This window comes from Lactuca sativa, chromosome 5, assembly GCF_002870075.4.
Source record: "Lactuca sativa cultivar Salinas chromosome 5, Lsat_Salinas_v11, whole genome shotgun sequence".
NCBI lineage: Eukaryota > Viridiplantae > Streptophyta > Magnoliopsida > Asterales > Asteraceae > Lactuca > Lactuca sativa.
This window is the reverse complement of record NC_056627.2, coordinates 88,194,764-88,205,648: the sequence shown is the minus strand read 5'-3', so window position 1 is coordinate 88,205,648 and position 10,885 is coordinate 88,194,764. Positions and strand designations below refer to the sequence as shown.

Genomic DNA, 10,885 nt, shown 5'->3' with positions numbered 1-10,885 from the left:
AGAATAAGTAGCATTAATTCAATGACATTGCCCAAGCATAAGATTCCTCTAGAGTGATGAATTGAATCCAATTCCTTAAGTGGCCAACTTGATTACTCCTTTACAAAATGGGGTTCCCAAGAAGTAATTTATCAATTACCATTTCAATATCAAAATGGGACTATCAAAATGGGAGGAAGATCTTCTCAAGAATGCAGATGCTGTTATAGATAAGTCCCCAATGGAAGACCTCTATGCTGGTGTCTTCTTTAACCAAAATAGAAAGGTAGACCTTACCTTCCATCTCAATCTATTCCCTTTTTTCTTAGCATATATTACACTTATTTGGAAATGGTTTACTAGGACGATAAATGAAAGTTATGCAGCATATCCATATAAGGTAAATACCACAAGGACAAAACTTGGTGATATCATTAATATTTTGCTGTAGAATCATATGTAATGTAAATAGTAAATACGACATACTCGTATTATGGTAAATGACAATAATGCCCTCGTCAATTATTGTAAATAGTAATGTGCTTTGTTTGGTTGACATAGAAGTATTGGATTGACAAGGCAACATTTGGCAACTGCTTCATGGTTTTTGCAAGGGACTTTACAGTCTCATGGGGTAGTGACAAACGTTATTGGGATTGGCCAAGCATTAAAGAAACAAGGTGATATTTACATGCACATGAGTCGACCAGATTTATTTATCAATGTACAATGTAAAATAAATAAATAAATAAATAACCAAATAGATTAAAATATATTGCTATTTTCTAAATTATATTGATCAGAAATGGTAAATGCAAAAAATAAATAAATAATTCCTTTATTTATGTAGTGAGGTATTTATAGATGTTGCGGAATTGCTAATGGTTTGTTGGTTAGCGGTGGAGTCGAAATTTGACACAGCCAATTTAACAGCAGGAATGAATTATGAAGTTGTATTTGTGATGATGATTAAAGAAAAGAGTCGTGGGTGGAATGCTCCCGTCACTTTCACACTCATCCTTCCAAACGGAAACAAACAAGAACATGAAGAAAGCTTGCTTAAAAAGCCAAGATCGCAGTGGTTTGAGATTCAGGTGGGTGAGTTTATGGTGGAACCAAAAAACGATGGAATTATCGAGTTCAGTTTGACTAAAAGTAAAGAGAATTGGAAGACAGGTTTAGTCTTCAAAGGTGTGGTCATCCGACCAAAGAAGTGAGACTTGGGAGTTGGGAATACTCGAAATATCTTATTTGTTGGGCTCTATACTTACTTATCGGACTATATATATTTGTTATGTAATAATGGACGAGGATTCCCAATATTTCCATGCATCAAATTTGGGTACTAGTTGATACTGATTAGATTGTATTTACTATTTTAATGTATTGTGTATTGTGTTATAAATAAGATGTGTATTGAGGTGCAGTATAAAGTGCTTACGTCCCTAATTTGGAATGATGTTGATTCAATCATATTTATTTATTAGATGGTCTATTAGGGCTGTGTGCTTTGAAATTAACATGTGTATTAGAGTTTAATGGAAACACGTATTCCAACTTGTATATAACGGATGCGGATCTCAATATACTAACACTCCTATTTGGGCTTGTAAATGAGTCGTCATATTTGCTATTTAATCGTCTATATTTTTATTTTATTTTTTTTAAATGACCAAGGAAAAGAACAGTCGTGGGCACCATATTGTCGTGTCTACTGTGGAACATATGGAGGGCAAGGAATGATAGAATTTTCAAGGATTTGTGAATTTCTTACACAAAAGTAGCTGATAATATCATCTCGCTATCGTTTCTATGGTACAACCACAGGAGTAGTAATGGATATGGAAGTTGGGTTGATTGGTGTTGCTCGCCATTTCTTCATCTTAGTAAATGTTGTCTTCTAAATAGTTTGCAATTTCCTTTTAAGATCCTTGTACTACTTTTGCGTTTTAGCTTCTTGCTAAGCATAGCCTTTTGCTTTGGTTATTATATATTGTATTTGCTGTTTAAAAAAAAAACATTAAATGACCATCACACGCATCCATTATCCTATTCTTAAATTTATATTTTTTTTGTCTCCAAGAAGACTTGAACCCTTAACTTTTAGCTAAAAGTCACTTTTATGTCAACTCTTGATTTTTACTCATTCTATCTATATTAGCAATGTTTTGGAGTTATTTTAAGGAAGGAAAAGGAAGGATGTAAAGAGATTAGAGTGTCATTGAGATTTTTTAAGGAAAGAAATGAAAGGAAATATGTTGTTGAGTTTTTTTAGGGGAAAAAATACAAATTAAACTAAAATTCTTAAAGCATTTGCTATGAATAGCAAGAAATTACCAAAATAACCATCGAAATCGTAGATGGAAGCTCATCTCTAACGATTTCGCTTAATGGGTTGTGATTTTATGCCTCATGAGCCCGATGTATTTAAACTCTTAGAAAAAAAAAACTAACTTCATTTTCATATTTTCAAGCTCTATTAATTCTATCTCGTGGCGGAAAATGGATTTCCATCTAATAATGTTGTAACTTAACAAATATCTAGTTATTGTGTATGTATTTTACTAGATATTGTTTAAAACATCACCATTATAACAAAACATAATATTTAATGCTTTAAAAACTTGTACTTTACACATCAAAACTTGTACATGGTTGTGATGAAATCGTATATAGCATGCCCATCTGTAATTGTACACGTTTTTAATGCACAATTTATGCATTAAAGACTTGTAAAATCACAGATGGGCATTGTAACATCCGTTTTTAGGGCCTAAAGGTTTTAACCATTTTTGGTACGAAAATGAAATTGTAACGTCCCAAAACTCGAAACCTTTTTTCTAAAATTAAATCATACATGTTTATCAAACCACAAAGTATTCAGAAGGTGTCAATAAACATCCCAAAAGTACACCAGAGTTAAATAAGCGGAAAATCATGGTATGCAATGTGATCATCTCGAGCTCTTCCCCTTCGAACCGGAAGTACCTGAAACATAAACTGCAAACCGTAAGCACAAAGCTTAATGAGTTCCCTAAAATACCGCATACCATACATATATGTCTGCTCAAGGCTATATCGGGTCTATTTCACACCCGGTTCTATTTCACCCCCGAATCTATTTCAACTCATATGTCAGCCCAAGGTTGTACCAGGTCTATTTCACCCCGAGTCTATTTCAACTCATGTATCAGCACAAGGCTATACCGGTTCTATTTCACCCCAACTCTATTTCACCCTACATACATATAGCAAACAAGCACACATGCATACAGACATACAACAGGAGTCACGAAGATAACAAGCACATTCAACCCTAGTATCCTACAGCATATTGAAAAAACTCACCTCAGTCTGCTGACAATCGAATAAATGCTCGGGCTACTACACTAGAGAGCCCCCACACTAACCAATCAAATAAAACCCTAATTAATAATTAGGTCATAAACCATAATTGGGACTTAATCAACTAATCCCAACTCTCATGGTAAAAGACCATTTTACCCTTCCCTCAAACGACCCAATAGCCGTGGCCCAAACTTAATGGCACAAAAAGCCCAATAATGGTCTAATTCCTAAAAGACAATCAAGGCCCATTATGGGCCCAAATTCGTGAAGGCCCAAAGCCTAACAGTGGCCCAATATCATAAATACTTGTGGCCTAACAAGGGCCTAAAACCTTAAAGTCCAATGGTAGCCCAGAAGTCAAAAGCCCAACCTAGTCGAGTATGCTAAGAGTACCCCCAGTACGCCCGACATACAAGGTTGCTACACGGAGTCGGGGATCCAGACGCGTACGCTTCTGTACGCCCCCATTAATCCATTTTTCCCATTAAGCACTTAATGCTAAAGACCAAATGTCCATATTCTTGATCCAAACCTTGGAGAACGTCTTAATCCATAAAGTCACTAACTTGGTGCCTTTGCATGACTCCAATGGAGTCAAACCTTAGATTTAGCATCCTACTTTCACCGAATGGACATATACTCATGCATGGTTGATCCCCAACCACCAAAATGCTAACTTTATGGACTAGGGATCTTGTAAACATCAACATGAACAACTCATAACTTCTGGAGTGATAAATTCCCACTAGATCTCATTCATGGGACCAAAAAGTGACCAAAACTCTACTAGATTTAGATCTAAGCATAGAATGAGCAAGGTCAAAGCTTTATACCTCTATGAAGCTGGAAATGATGAATGTAATCTGGATCTACAAGCTCCTCCTTGATAAATGTTCCTCCACCAAGATTCTTCCTCTTGGAGCTACACCAAACACACACTAAAACATACACAAATGTCGACTCTCTTTTGGAATGGGCTAAGGTTTCGAAATGGGACACGAAAGAGGCTATGTAGGCCGGTAAAAAGGAAAACTTGGGTATGTCCAGCGTCTAACTCCCCTCCCAAACCCTAAAATTAGGTTTTGTCCCCTGATTACGTACGTCCCATTTACAAGAGGTATGTCCAGCGTACACACTCCCCTCCTAAAAATTACAAAAATGCCCTTAGGGAACAACTTTGCAAACTAATTACACACCAATGATCAAATTGAAAATTACCTTGAATCGAGTGTTACAATTCTCCCCCACTTGAATTAGACTTCGTCCTCGAAGTCTGTTGCCACAAATAACTCTGGGTAATGCTCCCTCATCTCGTCCTCTGGCTCCCACATCCATTCAGAACCCTTTTAGTGCTCCCATTGCACCTTCAAGAGATCCACAACCATGTTTTGTAGAGTCTTCGTCCTCCTTTCAAGGATCGCTACCAGTCTCTCTATATAATTCATATGATCATCCACTTGAATGTCCTCCAATAGAACCATTGCGGAATCATCAACCAAACATTTCTGCAGTTGAGACTTGAAAAGTGCTATGGATCTGAATGAGCTCCTCTGGCAGATCCAATCGATACGCAACCCTGCCCACCCGGGATAATACCCGGGAAAGGACCAATATACCTGGGGTCTAGCTTATCCCGCTTCTTGAATCGGATGACACCTTTCCAAGGTGACACCTTCAGGAGTATCATATCCCAAACCTGAAACTCCATGTCTGACCAATATCTATCTGTGTAGCTCTTCTTTCGGCTCTGTGCTATCTAAAGTCTACCACAAACCTGCTAAATCAATTTCGTCATTTTGAGTACCACCTCCGTACTCCCCATGACCCGTTGACCGACCTCACCCCAACATATCGGGGTCCTACACTTCCTCCCATAGAGCATCTCAAAAGGAGGCCGATCAATATTGGTGTGATAATTGTTGTTATATGAAAATTTTTCCAAAGGAAGATATGTATCCCAACTACCGCCAAAATCCAGTACATATGCCCGCAACATGTCCTCCAATGTCCGGATAATCCACTCACTCTGACCATCAGTATACGGGTGGAAAGTCGTGCTTAAGTGCAGAAGAGTACCCAACTCCTCATGGAATCTCTTCCACAACCTGGAAGTAAACCGGACATCCCTATCCGACACCACTGAAACTGGTACCCAATGTCGTGCCACCACCTCCCGAATGTAGATATCGGCTAGCTTTTCTGACTAAATACTCTCCTGGATCGGAATAAAATACACGCTCTTGGTCAATCGATCCACGATGACCCATATTGAATCCACTCCGCACGCTGTCCGAGAAAATTTTATGAGAAAATCCATCATAATTTCTTCCCATTTCTATACGGGAACACCCAGCAGTTCCATTTTGTCATGAGGTCACTGATGATCGACCTTGACTTTCCTACAAGTCAAGCACCTCTCCACATACTAGGCCACGTCCCGCTTCACATATGACCACCAATAGTCAAGCCTAAGATCTCTATACATCTTTGTAGCTCTGGGATGAATAGAGAATCTCGACTTGTGCACCTCATCCATCAAAACCTGACGTGCACCACCCCAATATGGAACCCACAGCCACCGATGAATGGTCAATAATCCTCGGCTATCATAATCGAAGGAAGTCACCTACCCACTATGCACTCGCTCTTCCGATGCTCTTCTTTCATATCCTTAACATGAGCCTTTCGAATATGATCTAAGAGTGGGCTCCCACCATCGCCACCATCTCAGAACGAAAAGCGCCCAAACACTCATCCAAAATCTCCTTAATACCTTCCTTGATTGTACCGAAGATCACAGGATTCTGCTCAATAATATTGTAGGTAAGTTCTGATGAAATGAACTCCCACATCTGATCATCAATAAACTCAGCTCCAGAGCCTGAACCCGAACCATCATCGGCACCAAAACCACTACCAGAACCTCCTCGAGCGAGCAATATACTGAAAATAAACCATTTAAACCATCAGAATATACATACCCGAAGAATCCTACATTCTATAAGCTTCCTAGTATCATCGTGACTTTCCTTCACTCGAGTACGGATCCTCTGCTTCTAGTAGTACGGGCCCATACTACCTTCCACATATATCCGTACTTTCCTCAAGGATCGCTCCGACTTCTCCAAGTCACTTTCCTATCAATCCAAACAACCTCTAGCAAAGCAAGGTTCTCGGCACCGAATCACCTCCTAGGTTTTCCTAGGGCTACCACCACACCACTCTCCGCTATCAGTTGCATAAGGATGAAACATCCTAAAAATACAGCCCAAAAATTTCGTTTTTAAATCATTAATAAAACCATAAATGTCATCATCATAAAAAAAAACAACAACAATGTATCTCACAAATATCATAATATCTGTCAACATATCAAAATATCATATCAAATATCAGAGTAAATCTCCCAGGCTTAGAAAGCTGTGGTGTGTGCCATGTGATCATCCCGAGCCCTTCCCTTTGCTAGCTGAAGTACCTGAAACCAAACTGAAAACTGTAAGCATGAAGCTTAGTGAGCTCCCCCAAAATACCACATACCATACACATAGCATATCACATATAATACAACTATCGGACACCGCCCAGCTGCATCGGGACGAACCCGACATCAGACTCCTGCCTGGCATCGGGCTCACCCCGGCATCAGACCACGTTTGGTATCGGGATCACCCCGACATCAGGCTTACCCTGGCACCGGACTTACCCTAACACATACACGGCATAACATATATCATGAACACATAACATAAGCATATAACATACATCGGGCTTGCCCCGTAACACATGACACATAACATATAAGCTAACATGCATCGGGCTTGCCCCGTAACACGTAACGCATTACATATAACTAACATAGATAGGGCTTTCCCCGGCATCGGGCTTGCCCCAGAACATATAATACATAACATGCATGAATCACAAAGACATCAAGCATACATATACTCTTCTCGGGACCACCCCGACATCGTACCGAAGTCCAGAAACATATAATCTGCATCGGGCTAACCCCCGACATCAGACCGATACCCGGAACTACTAACATCTAAATGGGCCGACATTGTGGCCGTAGACCCATTCCTACAGGAGAAAACTCACCTCACAAAGTTGTCTGCAAAATCTCACGATAAGGAATATCTGATAGCTACTCCAATGACTCCCCGGCTATCGAAAATCACAATAATACTTATTCAAGATCTGATAATCCTTCTCAAGGTAAAATGACCATTTTACCCTTGGTCAAAGTCAACGCTCTGGTCAAGGTCAAAGACAATGTCAACTCCCAGTCAACCCAACTCGTCGAGTTATCTCCCAACTCATCGAGTTCTATGCTATCAGACTCGTGATAAACCGAGTCAACTCGTCATCCCTTCACAGACTCGTCGAGTTCTATCTTGTACAAAATCGGGACAAAACAAGTCAACTCGTCGAGTCCTTTCACAGTCTCGTTGAGTTCTTTAGTTTCCTGGTCTTAATCACGGCCATCTTGCTGAGTCACTTCCTAACTCAACGGGCTCACTCAAAACCAGGAATGCTTAGGGGGTTTTGGATTAGGTGTCTAAGCCCATAACTATTATTGGTATGTACTTGACCCGAGAGTAGCATGGTCCATTTGGGTTGCATATCATCAGGACAATTTGATAGGATGGACTTTTGAGAAGAGGTTATTTATGATTTATTAACATATTATAAGTTCTAATATATTAATATGAAATCATATTATTTAATTAGTATTGATCAAGAGTTAGTTTGGAATTAATTCAGTGATCAAAAGAGACTAATTAAATCAATGGGGACTAATTATGTAAATTAGTTATATATATATATATATATATATATATATATATATATATATATATATATATATATATATATATATATATATATATATATATAGTTTGGGCTTATGATACATGATGGACTAAGTTTATGGAGGAATCCATAAAGAGTTAGCCTACTTGATTCATGGATCATGGATAATAAGCCCAAGGGTATGGATTAGGGTTTACCATAATCCTATACTATATATATGAACCCTTAGCAACCAAATTGGCTAGATGTGTGTTCTTGGAGTTTATAGGGCCGGTTTTGGAAGCTAGAACATTCTCTCAAAAGTCATCCTTTTGTCCAAAGGTGTGTTGTGATCCCATTTGAGGCATTCATACTATTGGTGATAAGCTCCTAAAGGTCCAAGGAATCAAGCTACAAGAAAAGGTATGTATTCTAACTAGATTTTTGTTATACAAGTACCCATGATTGTACGCTAGTTAGGATGATGCTTTGGAAATTGAAAGTTTGCATGTATATTAGAGAAAACATAGATCCAAAGCATCTATGGTTGCATGTACACCATAGGAGTGTTAGAATGCTCAAAACCCATCAGGGGGACCACGACTCGACTCACCGAGTCACGTGAAAAACTCGTCGATTCCCCCATATGACAAATCCATACAGTCGATTGTAATCAATTCCAATGCTTCCAACTCACAGATTTAGACTCCTTAGGCTAGCCTAACATGTAAAGTTGCTAACTTTACGTGAATGTATGGTGTTATGAAGCTAAAACACCAAAACCAAGCTAAAATGGAGACCTAATGCATGGAATAGGGACATGGCTGAATAAAGGTGGCAACTTTGAGCTTCTAAAGCTCAAGGGAGCCCATATCCGAAGTCCTTTCACCACCAAGAGTTCAAATCTCGGAAATGACCTTGGAAATGGTCCAAAAGTGACAACATGCAAGCCTAGAAGAAGATCCAAGTGAAAAGAAGCCAAGGTATAAGCTTTATACCTCCAAAGGGTCTGAAATACAACACAAGCTCTAGTTCTACTGCCTCTTCTTGAATCTCTAAGGGCTTCCTTCCTTCTCTAGCTTCAAAACACACAAATGGAAAGAAAAAGCTCAAGAACACTCAAGGGGTGATTAGGGTTTCGAGAGTAAGATGTGGAGGTGATGGAGGTTGGGGTGGAGGCCAAATATGATGCTTAAATAGGCTGCAAACCCTAAAGATTAGGGTTTCCTCCTGGTGGACCTACTCGTCGAGTTGAGGCTCTCGACTCGTCAAGTAGACCACTTAAACCTCGTGTCCAAACTTGCATCTACTCGACGAGTTCGGGCTACCAACTCGTTGAGTAGCTCTTACAAAGTGAATACTTAAATGAATTAAATGTGTACCAGGAACGGGGCATTACAAAGGAACTCCCTCTAACTAGATTATAAACACAATTACATACCACCGACACTATATAATTCTTTGAATGAAAGGTATCACCCTACAACGGTTAGACTCGGACGAGCTATGCAATTGGATTAAACCTAACCTTCTAAAATTATCTAATCTTAGTGATATATAACTTAGTGTATTCGCTTACTCGTTAGCTAATATTAACGGGAACTCCTAAAAGCACAAAGCATGCAACATTCGAGCATTGAGTAATCTGAATCCAAGCATAATCTAAACATGCCATCTTATTACTGACCGAACCAGTACTAGCATGCAAGTCTACAAGCTCATACATTATGCATATAAAGGCATCTCTCATAGCATTCTATCTTCCAAATCCTGTGCAGATCCTTAGCCCTGGTCTAGCATGTGATTCACATATTCACATTTCAAAGTATATCATAAGACATTTATGGGTATTTTAGGAAAAATTACTTGAGCTCGGTCGATTGCATGCACCACACCCCTTTATTTTATTAGAAAAATATTTTATAAAACACTTATTCTTATGAAAAATTTGATGGAAAACGTAGATTACAAAACTATGCTTTAAGTAGAAAAACATTTAACAGTTAGGGCACATGCAACCTAAGAAGGATCTATGTCTTTCACATAAAGTCAACATACTACGAACTATCAAACTACAAAATTTTCCTAATGAAATCTGAATTCATAAGGAAGAATACATCCCTTGTTGATTGTTGTAGTAAACAATCAAGAATACTTTCTTCAAAGCTTTTGGAAGCGAGCACCACAAGTGTGGTGCCTCTAATGGTTCATGTTGGATTAGGTGTCTAAGCTCATAACTATAATTGGTATGTACTTGATTTGATTAGAGCATGGTCATTTTAGGTTGCCTTCACCCATGCAACTTGACAGGATGACTAGTGGAGAGAGAGAGAGAGTAGGATTTATTATTTGAAATAATAAATTGGTACTCAAAATGATTTTATTAATATATTAAAAGATTAATATATTATTTCGAAATCATATTATTAGTTGGTATTTAATCAAAAATTAATTTTATATTAATTTTGGGATTAAAGGAACTGATTAATTATGGAGGGGCTGTTTTGCAAATCATTGATAATTGAAAATTTAGGGCCGTAGGGAGGCCGAACGGTCGAATTTAATACCTGATGTGACAATCAAGTATATCCAAAATCCGATATCGATAAGTGTAAAGTAAATTCGAATTATTAAAAATAATTCGAACTTAGGGGACTTAATGAGGTATGTCACCTTCAAATAGAAGTGGTTCAGCCGAGCTGTGATATGTGCATATCTACATATATATTTTACATCATATCTTAATATTATTAGCTATATTTATGAT

General features: G+C 38.4%; 1 protein-coding gene across 4 annotated transcripts; it reads left to right on the top strand.

Moving 5' to 3' along the window:
* Nucleotides 1-107: 107 nt before the first annotated feature.
* Nucleotides 108-1,405, top strand: LOC111902904 (protein PHLOEM PROTEIN 2-LIKE A1). 4 transcript variants are annotated; one of them, XM_023898715.3, is made up of 4 exons: nucleotides 133-265; nucleotides 343-379; nucleotides 544-659; nucleotides 830-1,405. In XM_023898715.3, the coding sequence occupies exons 1-4, from the start codon at nucleotides 234-236 to the stop codon at nucleotides 1,194-1,196; spliced, it is 552 nt and encodes a 183-aa protein (XP_023754483.1). In that variant the 5' UTR covers nucleotides 133-233; the 3' UTR covers nucleotides 1,197-1,405. The 4 variants fall into 4 exon arrangements, with proteins under 4 accessions (XP_023754480.1, XP_023754481.1, XP_023754483.1 ...); XM_023898714.3 differs by having other exon boundaries at nucleotides 541-659; XM_023898712.3 differs by lacking the exon at nucleotides 343-379 and having other exon boundaries at nucleotides 108-265; nucleotides 541-659.
* The last annotated feature ends 9,480 nt before the right edge of the window (nucleotides 1,406-10,885 follow it).

What these genes read in the sequence shown, in the direction of transcription:
- LOC111902904 (XM_023898712.3), top strand. Translation starts at nt 155, where the DNA reads ATGGGACTATCAAAATGGGAGGAAGATCTTCTCAAGAATGCAGATGCT. An exon ending in TCTTTAACCAAAATAGAAAG is followed by an intron (nt 266 to 540) that starts GTAGACCTTACC and finishes TGGTTGACATAG; the next exon opens with AAGTATTGGATTGACAAGGC. An exon ending in CCAAGCATTAAAGAAACAAG is followed by an intron (nt 660 to 829) that starts GTGATATTTACA and finishes TTATTTATGTAG; the next exon opens with TGAGGTATTTATAGATGTTG.